Source organism: Leuresthes tenuis, unplaced genomic scaffold (assembly GCF_036924035.1).
Source record: "Leuresthes tenuis unplaced genomic scaffold, fLeuTen1.0.hap1 SCAF_10, whole genome shotgun sequence".
Classification (NCBI taxonomy): Eukaryota; Metazoa; Chordata; class Actinopteri; order Atheriniformes; family Atherinopsidae; genus Leuresthes; species Leuresthes tenuis.
This window is the reverse complement of record NW_027325364.1, coordinates 36,605,326-36,624,987: the sequence shown is the minus strand read 5'-3', so window position 1 is coordinate 36,624,987 and position 19,662 is coordinate 36,605,326. Positions and strand designations below refer to the sequence as shown.

The 19,662-nt window shown below is 40.8% G+C and overlaps 1 protein-coding gene across 2 annotated transcripts in view; it reads left to right on the top strand.

Moving 5' to 3' along the window:
* Positions 1-19,662, top strand: part of cdk14 (cyclin dependent kinase 14) — a 228,156-nt gene that overhangs the window by 172,157 nt on the left and 36,337 nt on the right. For both annotated transcript variants that reach the window (XM_072395031.1, XM_072395032.1), the window contains 2 exons: positions 4,233-4,372; positions 7,774-7,924. In XM_072395031.1, the coding sequence (XP_072251132.1) occupies positions 4,233-4,372; positions 7,774-7,889 (256 nt within the window). In that variant the 3' untranslated portion in view covers positions 7,890-7,924. The remainder of the gene's footprint in view (positions 1-4,232; positions 4,373-7,773; positions 7,925-19,662) is intronic.

The window sequence follows — 19,662 nt, the reverse complement described above, 5'->3', positions numbered from 1 at the left end:
CATAATCCATTCCCAAATGGACAGTGACAACCTGGGCACGCGAGAGGCAGTCAGCAACCAAGTTGTCCTTCCTGGCAACATGCTGAATGTCAGTTGTAAATTCAGAAATAGCAGAAAGTTGTCGCTGCTGCCGCGCTGACCACGGTTCAGAGGTTTTGGCCATAGCAAACGTAAGGGGCTTGTGGTCAACAAAAGCGGTGAACTCTCTGCCTTCCAAAATTAACCTGAAATGGCGTGTGGCGAGGAAAAGGGCCAAGAGCTCTCTGTCAAATGTGCTGTACTTTTTCTCTGATTCTCGCAACTTTCTTCTGAAAAAGGCCAGGGGCTTCCAGGCCCCGTCTGCCCACTGCTCACAAACTGCTCCGACTGCGTAATCAGAAGCATCAGAGGTTAGGGTGATAGGCGCTGCAGGGTTGGGATGGGTCAACAAGGCGGCGTCGGCAAGCGCTGTTTTAGCTTTGTCAAATGCCTGTAATCTCTCCGTGGTCCACTCAATATCCTGGTTACCCTCTTTGCCTTTTAATGCTTCATACAAAGGGTGCATAATTTGGGCAGCTCTAGGAAGGAAACGGTTGTAAAAGTTAACCATGCCTAAAAACTCCTGAAGAGGTTTCACAGAGGAGGTGCGGGGTAAGGCTAAAACTGCTTCTACCTTGATAGGGAGTGGCACAGCACCCTGCTGTGACACACTGTGACCCAGGAACTCAATCTCTGAAAACCCAAACTGACATTTAGCAGGATTCACAATTAATCCATGTGCAGTGAGGCGCTCAAACAATAGGCGGAGGTGTAACCTGTGCTCCTCCACTGAACTACTTGCCACCAGTATATCGTCCAGATACACGAACAGGAAAGGCATATCCCTCATTACAGAGTCCATGAGCCGCTGAAACGTCTGCGCTGCCCCTTTCAGTCCAAATGGCATTCTCAAAAACTCGAATAGCCCAAAAGGAGTAATAACAGCAGTTTTGGGAATGTCCTGTGGATGGACCGGCACTTGATAGTAGCCCCTCACCAAATCGACCTTAGAGAAAACGACTGCCCCTGAAAGATGCACAGAGAACTTGAATGTGTGGGATGCGGTATCTGTCGTCAACATTGTTGAGGCGCCGGAAATCTCCACAATGGCGCCAGCCCCCATCTGACTTTGGAACCTGTCGGAGATCGGTACCCAGCCCAGCCTGCCACCGAGCCAGCCCGCAGCCCGTATCCGAGCCTGACTACACGAGTACACACGAGATCCTCGGAACACTGGAACCACTCATCTCCCGAGCCTTGCGCGGAGTCACCAGGACACGGAGCCTCCTTCCACCTCACCAAATAAATCTTTTTTTGACCTCTACCGTCTGTCTCCTTTCGCTTTTGGATCCAGTTCTCCCCAGCACCTAACAACGTCGTCCTGACGCGCTGTCCTCAATGAAAAGCAGCCTATCATCGTTGCCGGAACACACAGCTGCTAGTGAGCGCCGGCCTTCTCGTTTCCCGGCTGCTGAAAGGAACACGGTGGGACACAACGCCGGGCCTTCACCCCAAAGCGGCGGTGATAGAAGCACAGACTGCTCTCCCTCTTCCGGCGCTCCGTGACAGCAGCCGCTTCCACAGAGTCGTCCTTATCATGCACCCATGGCAACAGGGCGTGCACTGAGAACTGTCTGGATGGCAGCAGAAGTCTGTCCGCTTCTTCGGCCAAACCTCTGTAATCTTTAGTGCGGATCAGGGGAGAGTTGGCCAGGACTGTGCGTACAGGAGGTGGAAGCTGACCAGGTGGGTGAAAAGGAATGAAGTATCACCAGAGCCAAGCAGTGCCAACATATTCTCCATCAGTTCAGAAGGTCTGCTGTCCCCAGAACCAGTCAGAGACAGCAGACGATTGTCCCGCTCCATATCTGAGAGTTGATACAGTTGCAGAAACTCTGTCTTCAGTGCTGCATACTTGTCGGCTTGAGGCGGGTGCCGGAGCGGTCCCATTGCGTCCAACCTGCGTGTGGTGGTCGAATCCAAAGCTGCGACGACGTGACAATACTTTGTGTTGTCCATGGTTATGCCGCGCAGATGAAACTGAGCCTCGACGTGCTGGAACCATGGCTCTGGGTCGTGCTGCCAAAAGTCCGGTAGTTTAACCGTAGCTGCGAAAAAAGACGCTGTTACAGCGGCGAAAGACGAAGTTGCCTCTACCGACATATTTCAGTCGTCGGGGTCACCAATGTGGAGTTTAAAGAGAAAGAGACGACGGTTCGGTAAGTCTCTCTTATTTATTCATCTCCTTACTCCACTTAAAAAACTATTTAACTGACAGAACATGCATTTAGTTTTCATGACAACAACCGTGTCGCCACAATCTATTCTTTGAATTCCATTTGCAAAGATTTTCAAGATAATACATGTTTGTGCTTTTCCAGGTTGTTTCAATAAAGTGACATCATGGTAACCAGATAGATTCAGTTTTCACTCATTTTTCCTGTTTCACAGGTATTGTTTTTGGATTAGTGGGGTAGAACTATGAGTCCCAGCTGTGCAGCAGCAGGAAAGTACACAGTGACACGGAGCAACAGAGTTATTCATCTGAGAAATTAGCATAAAAATAAACAGTGGTCTGATGCAATAGAGAATGTGAACATACGTCAGGCTGTGTTGGATGCTAGTGTTGCCAAGTCCTCCGTAAAGAAAGTATCTATTGGCTGTCGACGAGCAGTCCCCATGTGCATGTAACTGTAACGGACACTGTAGGAGAAAGGAATAACGTTGTGGGAGAGACGGTAGAATTAAAAAAACATGTTTAGAACTACAAATAAACTTTCTGCAGTGATTTTCTTTAAGAGAATTGTATATGACAATTTCTATGGGTCAGCCAGCAGCGGATTCACGCACGTGCGATTGACTTGCAGTCTGGACGCAGAGGGGTGAACATCTCCTGCCCTGACTGCAGCTGCGAGAGTCTACTGCGCTTGGGAGTTCTTCCGGATAGGGGATGGGCCACAGAAGCCCGTGCTGCTCGTTCAGAAGAATAAGAACGATACGTCACAGTCAACACCAGAAAATGTTGCAAGATTTGTCACAAGTCGTTTTATTGAAAAAGAGTGATCTTAAAACTCACTATATTCCTCAGTGTGAGGATTACTATCCTTCCCATAACCACCACCACCCCACCCACAGCTGCCTCCCACTCCAAAAAATATCCAAAAACCCTGTATCAGTTTTCTAATTGAACATAAGAGTTGCATGTCAGGACTTAATAGTTAGAAGTTGCATTCACGGTTGATTTGAGCAACACCCTCAAAACTATGTGAACACTTGTGGGAGGACTTCTGAAAAAAAAATTAATAAAAGTTCTATTGCAAGACTGTTTCTGGTGGCTTCTTTGCTCAAACCAAGACTCTGGTGTTTCGGTCTCTGCAGCAGGATTAAATAGTGGAATGCTTAGACTGAATTCTATTATTAACTTATTGGTATGAACCGCTCAGATGAAGTCTTAATGTGTGTGCTTACAATCAGGAACTAATAGAATTCAAACAGTATTCCTTGATACACTCAATGGTTTTCATGAAAAGCTAGTGGTGGAGTTGGACCTGATGGACCTGATTTCCCCCTGTGGAAATCCCTTCTACGATACATGTGAGTGTCTGTCAGAATGCTTGAATACTTGACGAACCAGCCGTGAAAGAACTTGAGAGGCGCTCTCAGTTCTGTGAACATGAAGCTGGCTGCAGAAGCAAATAATATCATGTTTATTTCATGCAGTTGATGCCTAATTACTGACTCAGGCTGTTGATTTAGTTTATTTTCCATATTTTCTCCCTCTGAGTGTTGTTAGCTGCAGCTGGTTCAGGAGTTCAGTGACTCCTAGTATAGCACACACACACACACACACACTGATTGTAAGTGGCCAAGTCATTATGTGCAGTTCAAACTTAATGAAGAAAGGTGTTGGCATGTGTTTGCTCTGCTGAATGTTGCTCTTCTGAGGTCAACAAACCACCACCATGATTAAAAGGTCTGCTTTGTGTTGTCAGCAGCTCTGTGAATTACAGTGTCATTGCTGTGAAGGACACCATTCTGTGGGAAACTGATTTTATTTGAATGAGGCAACTATGTTTCCTCCTGAGTGCACCTGTATGTGTCGCACTCCCTTGGTTTTAAGAGGTTGACTACCAGTTTACTGTTAATGTACAATATCTTGCCTGTGCTGTATATGAAATCTGTTTTTATGGTCATCGTATCTTATCATGTGTCAGGTTGGGCTATGTGGACCATGCTGAGGAGTTGGCCTCCAGGTTCCTCCAGTGCTTCCCAAAGAACCGGTTGTCAGCCCAGGTAGCACTGAACCATGATTACTTCAGCAACCTTCCTCCACGGCTCTGGGAGCTGCAAGACAGTATGTAACTCATCATTACCTGCGACATGACAGCAATTTGACAGGCCTTCACTTAAATTATATTATATACTATAGTGTATTGATATAATGTACCTTATATTGTGCTATAAAGTATATTAGTCGTAAAGCAGAGTGTGTTATTGAACTTTGTGTACAGCCCCTAATCAGAAAAAATGCGGTAATTATTAATCTATTTTGACTTATTTTGTCATTATAGACTGTTTGAAATCAACAAATTTTATATTTGATCTCATCAATCTAATTTCTTTTGTTACATCCTGCATTTCAGACCTGCAACACATTCCAAAAAAGTTCAGACAGGGGCAGTTTAGGGTTAGTAATGAGGTGTAGAAAATTAAATGAATGAATACAATATTATTTCAAACAGGTGATTGTAAACATTGACTTTGTACAGAAGAAAAATCAATGGAAGGCTAAGAGGATCTAACATGGTCATAGGATCATAGGATAGGTTTGAAAGCAAATGAGTGAGAAAATAATTTTGCTGTAATTCAGCATCTATATTTCTTTATGTCGGACATCTGTCTGTAGATGTGAATAAGTAGGTATATCTAATGGGTGGAAAAAAGATGTACTTTGACAGTCACAAAGTAGGTCTCTCCCCATTTCTCTTTTCTTTCCCTACCCGTTTCGTGCTTTCCCTTTTTTCTGTCAGCTCCAGTGGATCAAATGGTATCTTCTCTCAGTACTTTTTGGTGTCTATCTGTTTTTAAAGAAGGCAGCCAGCAGCAACCTGGGTTTGTTTTTGATCGTGCAAAGAAAGCCTGACTCATATTGTCAATGTTGTTGGGACAGTAAACCCAGTTGGACCTTTGCTGGCTTCTGTAACATGCTCAGTTTGATTTTCTGTCTTCTTGACTTTGTGTGCTTTTTTTTCTGGGCAAACGAGGCACTCTTTATGCAAGCCATCGCTCTAAAAACTGAGAAACACACAGCTTTAGTTTTGAACACTTGTAGCTTTCAACACATATTTTGGAACCAGATTTCCCCGTGCCGTCAGAATTGGGTATATATATATATATATATATATAAGAGAGAGAAAATTTTTTCATGCTCACTTCCTCTCATCTCACCTCAAACATGTGGCACCAGCAGAGAAATGAGGATGAAATAAAACAGCTGATAAAGTACCTTACTTGTGCATGGGGGTTTGCTGCTTCTGTTTTGTGAGGGTGGGGTGTGTCAAAATTAGGCAATTGAAGACAGGTAGTGTGATATAAGAAACTAGCTCATTACGCCAACTGTTAGCTGCAGGACTGTTTTTTTTAAAAAATGGAACAATTTAAAAAATGTATAGACATACAGAAAACAATGATTTGCAGAGCATCTCAATCAAATAGGGAAAACGCAGTTGTTGAGATTAAGAAAGTTGGTTGTTTCATTGAAAACATCATATTGTTGTGAATAGGGTAATTGGAAATGGGTCTGAAATGTGATTGTCAATGAATGAAATGGCATCTGAGAGAGGCTGAATGTTTGAGGGACTGTTTCACAATGTGAAAGGTGCAAAGAATTGGGAGATTTTTACTTTGATATACATTATTTATGTGAAATATTGAGGAAACTCAGAGAAATCACTGTGCACAAGGAACAAAAAAAATAAACTACTGTTGAATAGAGATACTTGGCCTCTGCATTAAATGCTAAATCATATAAACAAATTTAGACTGTCACGCGTGACAAGAAGATGCGTACGTATGAAGCAGCGTGTGCACGTCTGTCTGTGCCTGTTTGACAAATGTTGTTGTGTTCCATTTTCATCCAGTAGATGGTGCAATAAATCCAATAGGAGATACAGACATGTAGGCTTTTGCATGATAGCCTACCCAGTTATGAGTGTAGAAGTGTAAAGGGCCACAGCTCTTCCTGTCCTTTACGTGGAGTCGGACCAGGCAGAAGTTGCTGTGTTTTTTCTTGGTGCTTTTTTGAGGAAAGAAAAATGGTCTCAGATCTTGCAACATTCAGGTAGTAACGGTAACTCAGCAAGCTGTGCTTCTGTGCATATTGATCCAGTGTATTTGTACATATAGAGGGAATGAGTTTTTGTAAATGGTAAATTAATTGTACTACTGAAAGCACTATTACACGACAGGACATATTCATTCATTCACACACACACATAGATATGATGTCTTAGTTTATGCAGCATTACAGGCTACACTGACAATACCCAGAAAGATTAGCAGAAACATCAAGAGAATTATTGTGACATTAGAGCTCCTGAAGTTACTCCGCAGATCGGACTGTGACCTCATGAATGAGATTTTGGTGGGTGTGGGGAAATACAAGAATTGAGACTGGAGTTTGGGATATGAATAATAAAACTTGTCCCTTTGCACAGAGATAGTTGACATGGATGTAAACATGTATTCAGAACAATTGTTCTCCAGCTCCTCTGCTGTTTTGGTAAAACCCAATGGCCCGACTTCCCAGTTTGTGAAGAGGTCATGCTCTTTCCAAAGAGAAATTTTGTCTACACATTTTTTGTCCTTATTGTCTTCCAAAGCTAAATAACAATGATTAGACAGATCTGAAAAGAGAGAGAGCAACCCCATATTAAAATACAATTTCCCTTTTTAATTTGTCAGTGTTGCTTAAAATAAAGATAAATAGACAGGTTCAAAAAAATTTAAAGCTTTGAGTTCTCATTGTATTAGTTTCTCATTGAGCATTTAGCCTTGGAAAATCAAAGCTCATGAATATGCTGAGAAATCATTAAAAAATAAGAAAACGCTTCTCGATCAGTATTCAGTAGATCAGTAGTCTACAAATTAAAAAACTGAAAATGTCTCAGCTGTGAGGTCATTAAAAAAATCTCTAAAAATCCACTGCATTAAATATGAAGTGGTATTTGTAGATTATGTTTCTGTATTACATAAAGTATAAGGGGCAAGAATCCTGGCTGGGGCAGTTCTGTGTGAGGTTTGCATGTTCTCCTCGTGTATGTGTTGGTTCTCTCTGGCTTCCATGGCCACCATCTGTTGAGAATTTTTTTTGTTGCAAAGACATTATTTGAGGAGAATAAATAAGTTCATACAATATCAAATATAAGTTAATATTGATTAAAAAAACCAGTTAATGTGATGAATATGTGGTTAAAAAGAGCCTGAATGTCATTTATTTGGAGCTACATTAAAATGGACATTCACAACCCAAGATGCTCTTGTTCAAAACTAATGAAATATCACTTTAAAATCCATTGAGCTGTTCTATATAGATCTACTTAAAATATATTTAAATATGCTTAGTCTCTTGACAGAAGTATGAAAACCCTAAAAAGACTCACGGCAATTTTTTGACAAGCTATTGTCAACAACTTGTTTGGGAATGTTTCTCTTCCTGTCAGCCTCTAATCTGATTGTGTCTTGTTCCCTCTGCAGTGTCTTCTATCTTTACTGTACCAAATGTCAAGCTGCAGACAGAAAGTGGGGACAGCATACAGGTGTGTGCACGAAGGAACAGCCACGGAATGGCCTCCTCTGGCAGCAAACACTGACCTGAGGCAGAGTCCTTCACATGACTGCTTGATAGGTACGTGCATTTTACCATGGAAGAAAATGAAACGCATAGAGAAGTGAACATGAGGTGAACGGGATAACTGGTGCACTTCAGTAGCTAATGGCCTTTTTACTGCAGATCCTGAAGATGCTGTTGGCACAGCCTGCAGCCACATCTTAAAGATGTTTTGGTTTACTCTAGATTAATTTCAACAGTCCTAACACTTAACATACAAAGTAATAAATCTTACATTTGTGTCATTATGATCCACATTTGGAACTCGCAGTAAAATAGGTCATTGTTTTTCACTTAAGGGCATGCTAACATGCTGACTTTATTCAAACCATGAAGCTGGATTTCGGAGCTATGTCTGAAGTCACTAGAAATGTGTGGACCTTAGTGCTTACTATATTCAGATGGTTATAAAATATATATTTATATTTGCATGCAATAATATAGAGTATTATAATGATATCTTTAGGGATTAGACGGGATCAGACCCAGTTGTTGATTCAGGATTTTTTTTGCTCCACCATGGTTGACGTACGCAGTTAGGAATTCCTCTTGTTTGTTATTTCCTTTATTTCTTTCAAGATTCTTTTAATGCTGAATCCATGGTTAAACACTGGATCCTAATGTTTATAGTTTATAACAGTATTCAGCTAACACTGCAGCATCTTTTCTAAGTTGTACATTGTCTGCATTAACATTTCATTCTATGTGCTTTGCTTTGGCTGTAGCATGTTGTTTAAGCAAACTTTAGAGTGAACTTGAATTTCAAAAGAGGAAATACTATGAGAAAACACAAAAGGTGATGTGATGGGAAGCAAATTTGCTTGGACTCTGTTGAGTCACACAGTTGTCTGTCACTTATCAGCATCCTACTAGCCACCACTCAGGCCATGTCATCTGCACTCAAGCACAAAATGCAGTAAAGGATGGAGGAATGGTTTGAGTGGACGAGGAGGGTGTCCCTTGCTTTTGAAACAGGGTTTCGTTTACTGCTCAAATATAGCGCTGCTATTTGCATGTAATAAGAGGTGCTTAGGCCAGTCATGGGGATAATGCTTGGCCTAATGATAGACCTGCAGCAGCACTGGACTGGGACATAGGACTGCAAAGCAGATTATATATGTAATTACTGACAGGTGCAAAGGCACAGCAGACACATGAACTCTCCAAACTCATGTCCAGCTTTGTTCAGCATCTCATTTCTACAAAAAGCTCATATTAAACTAAATGTAGGTATAATATGATTCCCGTGATCTGGATGATAATGGTGTTTCTATATGTGTGTGTGTGTGTGTGTGTATTTGAATGGTGGAAGTCACCTCACTGAGAGAGCTGTGTCTTCTCAGCTGCTGCATTTACTTTGAAATTGGCCTCTTTGTCCAAGCTCGTCTTAAAGCCTGGCAGGTTGGGAGAGCTGCTCTGTAAGAGGTCTAATCCCTCTGTACACATTCCCATTAATACGCTAACAATTTACACCAACACATTCACACATGCACTCAACCATTTATACCTTCCAAGAAATGTAACTTGTGCACATATTTAAACTTTGTTTCCCACTAACAGATAAACAGACTTTAAAAGGTAAAATACTGATGCTCAGTCTGTAAGTTGCTTCAAATTCAGAAAAGAGTGTGGTTTTGTCCGAAATCACTCACTCATTCCTACTCCCTACATAGGGAAATAAATGTAGTGGACTATATCGTGAGTTCAACAGAAAAATCTTTCAGACACTTTCGGAAACTACTCTTGGTCCCGGTAAATACGTAATCACTGTCCCACAATTAAAACGTACGACATTAATGTCGTCTCACACAATACTTGTCAGTTTACTACTGCATTTTAGTTAAATTAGAGGCTTTTGATTACTGTCCTGTAATTTTTCTTTAGTATTTTGTTTACTATTCAGGCATATTTTCATATTTTATTCTCTTGGCTCTTTCGTAACAACAAGATACAGTGTAACCTCCTGGAATGTTTAATCATATGCTGTTAGTTTTTTCAATTTATGTAGGAAGCCATTTAAATTGGCTTGTTTTGAAATGTGTAATAAAGTAAACATTGGAATAAACTGGCTTCGTGAATATTGCACTGCTCCACAACTCATGAATTTGTTTCGCGCCTGTCATCCAACGGCTAAATATGAGCAATTCACCAGAAAAAAAAAACTTTTACTCACTCCCAACCGGCTGCGGGGTTAAACGTTGCATTATGGGATATCTTGCTCCGGTTAGTGACCATCAGATGCTCACTACATTTCACGGTGAATTGTGGGATACATTCAGTGTACTATGTAGTGAACATTAATAATCACTAAACATTCGGACACCACTACAAAATGGCGTGGTCACTAAATAGTGGTTAGGGAGTGATTTCGGACACAGCTCATGACAAAGTTAGCAGTGAGAACACAAGATTATTATGTAGCAACCAGATGTGTGTAATATGAAACCTTGTACCTAAATTGTTGAAATGCATAGTTTACACACCTGAGACTGTGCTCCACGTCTCACTCTCCAAGGCCTGTAAGGCAACTAAAAAGTCTTGAGTAAATTAACTGAGTTTGGTTGAATTCCAAACTCATCACCACTCCTGGGCCTCTGAATGGCTCTATAATTAATATAGAGACTATATCTCGGTGATGTGGTGGTTAGCACCGTCACTTCACAGCAAGAGGGTTCCAGGTTCGATCCCTGCCTGGGGCTTTTCTGTGTGGAGCCTGCATGTTCTCCCTGTGTATGCGTGGGTTCTCTCTGGGTTCTCTGGCTTCCTCCCACCATCCAAAAACATGCATGTCAGGTTAATTGGTGACTCCAAATTGTCCGTAGGAGTGAGTGTGAGCGTGCATGGTTGTTTGTCTCGTTTGTCTCTATGTGTGGCCCTGTGATGGACTGATGACCTGTCCAGGGTGTACCCCGCCTTTCGCCCGATGACTGCTGGGATAGGCTCCAGCTCACCCGCTACCCGATTAACGGTATAGAAAATGGATGGACTATATCTCTCGGATAGCGTGGCAACAACATGATATCCCCTTGAGAGGGAGGTCTGGGGATCTCTCCTTAGACTGTTGCATCTATGACCTGGTTTAGGATGAGCTGAAAAATGGATAGATGGACAAAAAAGTGAAGGGGTGGTTGTCACGACCCTGTTTGAGTTACATATGTGTGGAGGGCAAATATGTCGTATACTGAATTGTATTATAAAGACACATAGAGGACCTACTCTGTGCCTGGGGACACATGCTGTGAGTGGACCACTACTGATTTTAGTTCAGGATAACCGTAGAAATGAACCATAGATGACCCACAGAAATAGCCTTTGTCTTCATTTATAAAACAAAGTCAATGGTAACACTTACACAGTTTTACCAACTTGAGAACCACTTGGAAATGACTGAACTATCGTAATCTGTATGAAACGTGCTATGGAGATAAAGATTGATTGAGTGCTTGGTAAATTGATACACATCCTGAAGTACTATGAATCCAGGGTAATACATGATGTTTTTGACATTGCATGAACTCCACTGTTTTAGAGGTTAACAGCTTGCCAAAATGACACCAAAGCACCTGGTGCACCTGCAATTATAATGCTACTTTTGGCGGGAATGACTGCAAGCAGAACACCCCATGATTCAAACTGAAGTTGACCCTTTAATCAAAATCTTCATCTTTACTTAACTGAGTGCTACAGACACTTGAAATAACTACTCAAATGTTTGTCCCTTTTGAAGAAAACCAGTAAGATACAGTTTTAGCAAATTAGTTAATCACAAGAATTCTAATTTCATTGATTACTCATCTCAGAATCATTTCAGTATCAGTATTATCTGCTTCCCCCTGCATGTAGCCATCATCTTTGCATGAACATCTGCAGTAAACCATGGCCATTTAGTTAGTTTGTTGCTCGTCAATGAAGCTTATTGCAAGAAACGCAGCAAGACCTATGTGAGTTGTTGCTATGGTTACCTGCAACAGCAATGTACCTTATGCAGTGATTTTTTTATGCTTTGATTTTGTAGTGTTTTTCTGTTCTTCCCTCCTACACTCCATGGTTCATAGGAGAGCAAATCATTTACATGCATAATCAAATGTAATATCTAGTCGAATGTATGTAAGACTATTCTTGAAGGTTTTCTGGTAAAATTAGAGGTATGAGAGGTGAGGAAATAAAGAAGAGATGGGAGCAGAGGCTTGTGGGAGCAGGGCAGAATTTATTTTTGTGGAGGCAACGTTGTATTATTAATAGGAGGTGGTAGATGCAGGCCGCAGAGCAGAGCAAAGACGGCAAGCAGCCCCCTCTCTCTTTTGTGGATCTATTCCCAGTGGGCAGGCTTTGTGCTGGCTGGATGGCTGCCTTTGAGGAAACTCGGGCAGCTATTGAGCTGAGCATGAAGGCCGAGCCTGACTATTCTGCACTCAGAAATACAACACTACAGCACCACAATGTCTGTCACCACTGTGGCCAGAGAAGAGAAGAAAAGGACAGAGGAAGAGTGACAGGATGGAGAAATAGTGGGTGTGTTTGATTTTAGTAGAGGGAAGAAAGAAATTTTTGTTTTTGTAGTGGGAAAAGAGAAAATAAGAAAGAGACAGAAAATTAGGTGGCAGGAGGAAGTAGACAGGAAAGGGGTCAAAGGGATTAAAAAAGAGACAGGTCTCCTTTACAATACTTCACAGCATTCGGCTATGTTTATTGGTGATTCTGCATTATTCACAAGATTAGCTGATGCAACTTGGTTCTGGGGAAGGCAATGGCTCCTTCCATCAGTTCACCCTGTGACCATACAGTTCAACCAAAACAATAAGTGGAGACAGATTTCCTGTCTCTGAGCTTCAACACTCTTTATATTAGGAGAGGCTAATAATTGTGCTCACAGTCAGAATGCAGAACAAAGCATGAAACATTGATTAAATCAGGGAGCGAAAGCAACACCAGAGAGGTAAATTCAATAGCATGGTGCTACAGTCCAAAAGAATTTAGATTTTAAGCAGCTTCAAGCAAGAGAACTTTACCAAGAACTGGTATTAAAATATTTGCTTTATATTAAGTCTTTCATCCTTTTAGTGTGAAAAAGCAGCTTAAGTCATCAATTCTTACAAGAGTTGGTAAGAAGTTAAGCTATGATATTTCAAATCAAGCAGCTACATGTAATATTAAATTGGTCAAATAGTGACAGACGTACAGAGAATAATTCTGGTCTCTAGGACTAGCTCAGCTTCACAGATCATTTTATCATCTTTCAGTTCATTATTTTGGTTTTAATCACTTCATTTACTCTCAATGCTTAAACAGGCTGTTGATATTACTATCTGTTTGACAGCAGACAGTTCAAGACTCGCTGATGAATCAGTGCACCATGTAGCAGCTGAAAAGGAGATGCCTTTCATGGCAGCTGATGGAGACGAACAGCAGGTGTATAAGGAGACTGAATATTTAGCTTATATTTGTAATGTTGACAAAAGAATGACCCCACATGTATGTTGATACTGCTCTTGGATTTTTGAAAAAAACTTGTTTGCTAACATTACACAATAGACAATAATGAGTGAAATGCCCATAAAGCACCTTGGTCAACAATACTTCTGTGATTATCTTTTAATAGAGGTGTAATCTAGTTTTGACATTAAGCCATACAAGTATTTTGTCTTGATGTTCTGATGCTGCAGCATCATGAAAACATGTCTTAATTTTTATCGTTTTAGTGAAAAAAAAAAGGCATTTAGCCTACCAAAAGTGTACTTTAAGTTCCGCTGACATGGCAGGGATGCCAGGTGCTTGAGTCCTGCCGTCTGTGCTGCTCTGTTCATCTGACTTTGCTTGACACAAAGCATCAGTCTTTGTACCGTGTGTCTGTTCAGTGAGCCATCACAGGTCAGCCACAGGATTCTCTGTGTAACTTTGAAGTCAACAACGACAGGTAAGGCTAGACCGTAATGTCCAGAATGTAGAGGTGCCAGCTATTTATCTACTAACACATACAGAAAAACGTACACACATATGCATTTGCCTTAGTTATTGTCAGTGACCCTTCTCTTTTGAAAGGAAAAGGTTTATTTGTGCCCCAGTGTGTTCTTACACTGATATCTTTCTACTAAGTCATCACTGTCCAAAACCTACACAGTGAACAGAACAGAAAAGATTATCTTTGGTTCTGTAGCAGGAAAATTACATTGTGCTGTTTCACAAAATGACTGTCAGAAAGCTTTTCTAAGTAGAGGACAAAGTGATTTAAAATACATTCCTACTGTGAGCCTAAGGGAGTAAAATGGAAGAAGTGGGGGTGGGGATAACCAGAGGCATAGCCTTCAGAAATGGAAGGCCTTCAGTAAAACCAGCAGGTTTTATTCTCCCATTGCCTCTGAGAACCTCACTGTCTCGGTGCCTACCAGGAATGTTGGCTTCCATTTCATCCCGTCTCTGTCATGTCATGTTTGGAGTTTTGTTTGTTGACATGTCTTGTTTTCAGGTTTTAGGTTTATTTTTACTCAATAGTTTACTCAAATGTTTTCCCTTTCACATTAGGTTCACTCAAGTCACCTGTCTTTGTTTCACAGCTGCACACCAATCACCTCCCCACAGTATTTTAGTTTCCAGGTTCCCTCAGTTCTTTGTCAGGTCCTTTTTTGTAATCCGACTCAGTCGTGCCTTTTGTATGTGTGATAATAAATCGAGTTTTCTTGATAAATATCTGCATCTGGGTCCTCCCTCTACACCACTCCTGACAGTCTCTTTTAGAAAGCAAGGTAAAGTCTCTCAATGTTAACTGCAGCTCTACACTATGTAGAAGAGTGTTTACAGTCTGACCCTCCAACAATTCATATCCTGTATGAACGTGAGGTTTGCACCACAGTGTCTCGTAACATCCTAAATAAAGAGATGTTTGTTTTGTTGGTTTCATTTGAGTGAAATCTGATACTTTTCATCTTTCAATTGACTTCAGTTCAGTTTTATTTATATAGCGCCAAATTACAAATGTCATCTCAAGACACTTAAATAATATAGTCCAATTCAAGCTAATTGAAGTTCAATTTATTGTAATCATAATCCAATCAAATCTCATTAATCAAATTAATTCGTACAGAGCCAATTCAAAAACAATTCCCTTGCTAAGGAAATCAACAGATTCCACAGATTCCACTTCTCTTCAGTCCAATCTCCCGTCCTGAGCATGCCTGCGGCAACTGTGGGGAGGAACGACTCCCTTTTAACAGGAAGAAACCTCTGGCAGAACCAGGGTGGCCACCTGCCTCGACCAGCTGGGGTTTGAGAAGACAAAAAAAAGTGTACAACAAACACCATAACACCATTCAAAGGATACCTGTTGGAACAGGGAAACACAAGTTAATAACCACAGTAATGCCAAATGTACATAAAATAATTTGAGAAATTAAACGGGTAAAAAAAAAGAGAGCAAAGTGAGGAAAGGTGTGACAGATGAGGTCCCCCGAGCCTGGAGAATTATGATCTCTCCCGTTAGATCTCATCAGAACTCTGGCTGCAGCATTTTGGATCAGCTGGAGGCTTTTCAGAGAATATGTGGGACAGCCCGATAATAAGGAATTACAGTAGTCCAGTCTTGAAATAATAAATGCATGGACTAGATTTTCTGCATCACTCCTGATTTTGGCATAAAAATATCGGAGTTCCCCTTTAAAACTCAAACATGGCCTGGCCAAAATGGACACACTGTGATATTTAGTTTGACCACATTTAGCTTTGATTAGAGCATACATTCACCGTTGCATTGTTTTGATAAGCTTGCAATATCCAAGCATTAATTTCTGTCCAGAAATGCAATAAAATTTCTCAAAGTTTTATCATTAATGATGGAAGAATCAGATGAGTGTGTAAAGACTCAGTGAGGCTAAGGTCTTTTGGTGGCCAGTCCATGTATGGAAATGATATTGCTCATGCTCCTTGGATCATTTCTTCAAAGTTTGAGACCCATGAATCCTGACCTTGTCCTCTTGGGGTATGCCCATTCAGTATGTCCACGTTGTCACCTGACCTCATTTTTGGGGCACATGACATCGCTTAACCTAGCTGTGACCTAGTCCAGATGGTGGAGGACTAGGTAGCTCAATTGGTTAAGCAGGTGCCCTATGTACAGAGGCCTGGGACCTTTTTGCTGCATGCCATCCACATCGCTCTGTATCCACTTTTCTGTCTGGACACTTTCAAATAAAAGCCATGACCGCATTAAGAAAAAAAATATATATACAATTTTTTTTCAATCAGACAGTAGATATGATGCACCATCATAGAAAAATCCAGTCCATTGCAAATTTGATATTATTTCATGCGCGTTAGTTTTAGGTAGGTTTATCCACAAGTTTGTTTTGGATCAGGTCCAAAGATTTGTGCATTTGCAGACCAGTAAGCAGGACTGCAATTCTGATTTTAGTAGTGAGGTATTGCATCCTCAACACAGTGGTGGTATTGCATCAGTGGTCATGCTAATAACAGTTATCCTAATAGAAGCAGTATAATTGATAATAGTGTAACGTTGGTTAACCAACTCGCAACAATGAATGTAGTAATATTGACATGTGTAAACTATTCAGCTAAGAAAGAAAGTGTTAACCCCTTAACATTCCTAAAATGTATGCCTGAAACTCCTAAAAAAAACATACCCAAAGTAAATTGAAAGCTGTTTGTGAACCATTTGGAGTAGAGGTCTGGTTGAGGTAATATGAGCTTGATGTAGCAAACTCAAGTGTGGAATTTTATTCAAACTTAAGACTTTGGAAATCTCCCACTTTCCAGTGTGGAGATGTTCGTGTGTAAGGACCAGAGATCCTTAGATTTACAACAACCATTTCCCATGAAAGCATTTTGGGGGAGTTTCTCAGCCCCTTTTTCCACAGACCTGTGCCATAAATGTAGGTAAATGCATTAATTACTTAGTGCTAACCAAGCTGAACAAACAACAGACCCTCTCAGAGAGAGAGTATTGGAGAAAACCAGAACAGGACCCTTCTGACCCTATCTGGGTCAAAGTAAACAATGGTGACAGTTTGCCCTGACTCTGACTCAAGCCAGAGACAGTCGCAGCATGGACCTCTCAAAGGGATCTCACCCAGAATCACTTTTAACTGAATCTTGAAACTGTATTAAATGTGCTTTATATCTTTGTACAAGTTCTTTCATGTTCTCAGGGATATCACAAGCTGCATTTTAATACCTTTTACACAATCATATGTGGAATGATACGAAAGTAGTAATTATTTTGGAAAATAACTAATCAGCTTATGGAGCCACATTGCCCCTAGTGGTCCGTAGTACTGAATAGTTAAACCCAAAACTAAGTCAACAACTTGCATACGACATGTGCACAACAGTTTCAGGCATACCATTGGCTGAAAGTGTAGCGTAAGCCTACGTCATGTCCCGCCTCCGCAAATCAAACTCCGGAAACCGAGAGGAAAAGTCAGAAGAAAGTCGGAGAAGAGAGAAGATGGTAGAGAGTAGAGAGACTAAATCATGAAGAACAGAGGCTTTTAAGATTGATGTTGTGGTATATTGGGGATGGTCGCCTTCAATCATACTCAATCAGTGTAGGTGATGCAGGAAGAACTCTGCTGACACAGACTTGGTCGAACACAGAAACCTTTATTGTCAACCAGGACCATATCAGAATTACAGATTTGATGCATTAAGTCTGGAGAAATGTGCCACGCCCGGATTCCCCAAAATTTCTGCCTTACTGAGGGTGCGGTCTTCGTTAAGCAGAATCTGCCTTTTGATGCAAGATGTTGCATGTTCCCATCACCAAGCACAAAGCTCAGACATGGTGTGTGTGCGTAACTTTGAGCCTATTCTTGGACAAACTAACTGGGGAGTATGTTATTCTCAAAATGTCCTGATTTATACCCATGACTCCCACGGCTGGCAATTATAAGATTTCTTATAATTTCTTATCAAACCAACTTTGCACAGGTGGTAAACATCAGACACTACAATGTAATGAGAGTCTGGTGGAGAGTCTTTGAAAATGGCAGGAGAGGAAGATGAGATGGAAGAAGAAGGTCCGAACAAAGACAGAAAGAGAAGAATGTAGTAGAAAGATACATTTTGCATTTTTGTTCGTCCGTCATCCTGTCTCCTTTTTATGGCCTGTTTTTAAACTCTGCTGCTGCAGCATCCTCAACTATTTTGCTCACCATGAGAGCCAGCGTTAAGCTTGTCAACCTTTTTGTCAATCTTTGGTGAATTTAAGTTCACATCATCAGAGTTGGTCAGCAACCAAAACCAACTCCACCCTTGGACAATTTTGTCATTATTTGCGGTGAATTCCTACACACCACCCCGTTCATCTTCTGAGCTACCAGAAGCCCCTCCGGTGCAGGAGAGTGACCGGTCCAGGCCACTTTAATTACAGTCCCCGAAATTCAGCCACAAAGAAGGCCGCGAGACGCATAACCGGGAGAGACCCAATTGGATCCACTGTCTTTATCTGTGGTTCGGAGCTGACCTAACAGTAAGATCTGCCCTGTTCTTACATTTCAGACGGTATGCGGTGGGTGTTGAGATAATTCACTGTTAAAATGATAAATTAATCCAAGCTGTTAGTCTTTAAATTCAAATAGTAACAACCTAGACTATTTGAATAATTCTGTTATCCATCCATCCCTCCCCTTAGTTATTTTCAATTCACTAAGTGTTTCTTATATAATCATCCATATTCAAAGCATTTTTACTGTTGTCTTAAGGTTCATGTCTTTGGTCATATAATTTTAAGAAGTGGCTCATATATATATACATATATGAAATCAAACGGTTTTTGTGTATGTGTTCTTTACGTATTTGTAAGTCCAACAAAACGAGAATTCAGTAGTGTTGTAATGTAACAAAGTACAAATACTATACTGTACTTAAGTAAACTTTCACTTTGACTCCACTACATTTCCTGAATAAAATATGTACTTTTACTCCGATACATTTCTCCTAATCATCTTCGTTACTCGTTACTACAAGTTCAAATCAGAATAAAATTGAGTTGATGACGTAATGCCGTAAACTTTGTTGTCATGTAAATCGCCAAGCGCAAAGAAGAAGAAGTGCCGCTTGTCCAGGCATGTCACATTATTGACGCCACCATGGAAGCACTACTACACTTGGGAACTTGGTGAACTCCGTGGTGGTGATGAAAATAACGTTACACACTCGTGGCGGTATTTGCAAGAAATATTTTCGTACATTGGAGTGAAAGATTCTTCCTTCCGGATTGAATGCCTATTATGCCTACCAAGAGTGACTGAAATATTGGCATTCAAGAACTCCCTGCCCAACCTGAAGAAGCACGTCGAGGTAGGTTAAATTAATTTTCATTCAATGAAGCCATAATGTCAACGTTATTTTACATGAATTAGTTATCATAAGCCTGTTCAGATATCTGGCTAACATGATGGCCAGGCTAATGTGTGCTAGTTAACTTTTCTGATTAGCCAATGTCCAGATATTGAACAACTAATGATTTGCCCTCAGGAATTAGTTCAACACAAAATTTTTGAAGCCAAGTCTATGTTAGTAGTGTTAGTGACTAGGCAGTAAGGGTGGGCTTCCATGAGTGTTTATAATTCTTGCAATTAGGTAAAGATAATAATAAATAATGGTCATTTGACTGTTATTGTTTAGTAATTTATAAACCCTGTAGCTGAAGTTGTTTTGCTTATAAAATGTCTTTCTCTAACTGTTTCAGAGAAAGCATGTAACCACCTCAAAAAATATGAAGAGCTGACATCAAGAAAGAGAAAAAG